At 41.3% G+C, this 2,143-nt stretch overlaps 1 protein-coding gene across 1 annotated transcript in view; it reads right to left on the bottom strand.

Annotated features, from left to right (window-relative positions):
• Positions 1–2,143, bottom strand: part of LOC105514381 (POTE ankyrin domain family member A-like) — a 73,124-nt gene that overhangs the window by 38,793 nt on the left and 32,188 nt on the right. The window contains 1 exon segment of the mRNA XM_011945696.1: positions 505–579. Within this exon segment, the coding sequence (XP_011801086.1) occupies positions 505–579 (75 nt within the window).

Here is a 2,143-nt window from a genome sequence, read left to right as displayed (position 1 = left end):
GGGAGGCTGAGGCGGGAGAATGGCGTGAAGCTGGGAGGCAGCACTTGTAGTGAGCAGAGATTGCACCACTGCACTCCAGCCTAGGGGACAGAGCAAGACTCTGTCTCAAACAAACAAACAAACAAAATAAATAAATAAATAAATAAAAGAACAAAGTTCTGGATTTTTTCTTTTTTTTTTTTTGCCTCTATTCCAAAGGAAAAAATTAGCTATAAGCTAGTCAAGAAAGCAGGTAAGAATATTTTAAATAAGAACATTTTAAATTTCATAGTGGGTTATAATGTTTAAGTTAAATAGCAAATATTAAATTAGAATCTATTGATTCTTCTATTAATGAGGTTGCTACATTTATTAAAGTAAACTTTAAGAATCTATTAAAATATTCTTTAAAAAAAAGAATCTAATGATTCTCAAAGCCTAGTCTGAAAGGTAATTTTATTTGAATTAATATTATTAAAACAAAGAAGACAACATTAAACCAGAAATGTGCATTTAAAATTTTACATGCCTCAGGCTGGCTATTTTCACCTCCTTTAAGGCTTTGTGATTCTTCCTCTGATGTCAGCTGTAAGTCTTGTTCTGAAGAGAAATCCATACATTCAGTTAAAATGAACCACTTAGAACAATTAAAAACTACATTTCATTTTATTTCATAAATGGAGCATTTAAATGAAGCTTAATCTTTCATGAAATAGTTACTTAAGAAATAATTCTCCAAAACTTCAACAAACCACTTGGTCATGTCACCAGATCGAAGACATACAAACAGGTCAAACATTTGCTCACAAATTCATCCACCAAACATAAATGAACAAAACCACCAGAAACACAACTTCAAAATACAGGAGAAACATATAAGGTAACATGGTATATTGTTCTCCACTGCCTAACAGTACCTTATAAATGATTTCCAAAATCACTGCTGATATATTTATTAGTGTACAATGTCTTCCTAATATCTAAAATGTTTCCCTCCACTATTCTGACAATTTTTAAAACTCTTTTAAAACAATCCTATGTGAAGTCTTTCTTGACTCTACATGTCTTTCCACAATAAACAGGTACCTCTTTCTTTGAGGCTGCCTTCGTACTTTACTGATTTTTCTACTGCACCTTTACTGCCTGAACTGTACATTATTGTTCCACGTCTGTCCCCTCTGCTCCAAGACTGTCATGCACATCACCTTTGTATAAACAGTCTTTATTTTACTCAGCAATTTTTCATTGAATCCTGCTACATACATACCAGCATTAGTGTTCAACAAGAATGAAAATAAAGCATGTCAGGGATGGCTTTTCCAGAAATCATGCCCATGCAGAGACTTAAATATTGAGGCTAGCCAGATTAAAAGGGGGGGGGCAGAGCAAGATGGCCGAATAGGAACAGCTCCAGTCTCCAGCTCCCAGCGCGAGCGATACAGAAGACAGGTGATTTCTGCATTTTCAACTGAAGTACTGGGTTCATCTCAGTAGGGAGTGCTGGAAAATCGGTGCTGGTCAGCTGCTGCAGCCCAACCAGCAAAAGCTGAAGCAGGGCGAGGCATCGCCTCACCTGGGAAGCAGGAGGGGGAAGAGAATCTCCTTTCCTAGCCAGGGGAACTGAGACACACAACACCTGGAAAATCGGGTAACTCCCACCCTAATACTGGGCTGTACCAAGGGTCTTAGCAAACGGGCACGCCAGGAGATTATATCCCACACCTGGCTGGGAGGGTCCCACGCCCTCACAGGGAGCCTCCCTCATTGCTAGCACAGCAGTCTGCGATCTAACTGCAAGGCAGCAGCGAGGCCGGGGGAAGGGCGCCCGACATTGCTGAGGCTTAAGTAAGTAAACAAAGCCCTGGGAAGATCGAACTGGGTGGAGCTCACAGCAGCTCAAGGAGCCCTGCCTGTCTCTGTAGACTCCACCTCTGGGACAGGGCACAGCTAATCAACAACAACAACAACAACAACAACAAAGCAGCAGAAACCTCTGCAGACGCAAATGACTCTGTCTGACGTATTTGAAGAGAGCAGTGGATCTCCCAACATGGAGGTTGAGATCTGAGAACAGACAGACTGCCTGCTCAAGTGGGTCCCTGACCCCTGAGTAGCCTAACTGGGAGATATCCCCCAGTAGGGGCAGTCTGACACCCCACACCTC

The sequence above is a fragment of the Colobus angolensis genome, unplaced genomic scaffold, assembly GCF_000951035.1.
Source record: "Colobus angolensis palliatus isolate OR3802 unplaced genomic scaffold, Cang.pa_1.0 Scaffold243, whole genome shotgun sequence".
Classification (NCBI taxonomy): Eukaryota; Metazoa; Chordata; class Mammalia; order Primates; family Cercopithecidae; genus Colobus; species Colobus angolensis.
The sequence above is the reverse complement of the archived record's forward strand: the minus strand, read 5'-3'. Positions and strand labels throughout refer to the sequence as shown.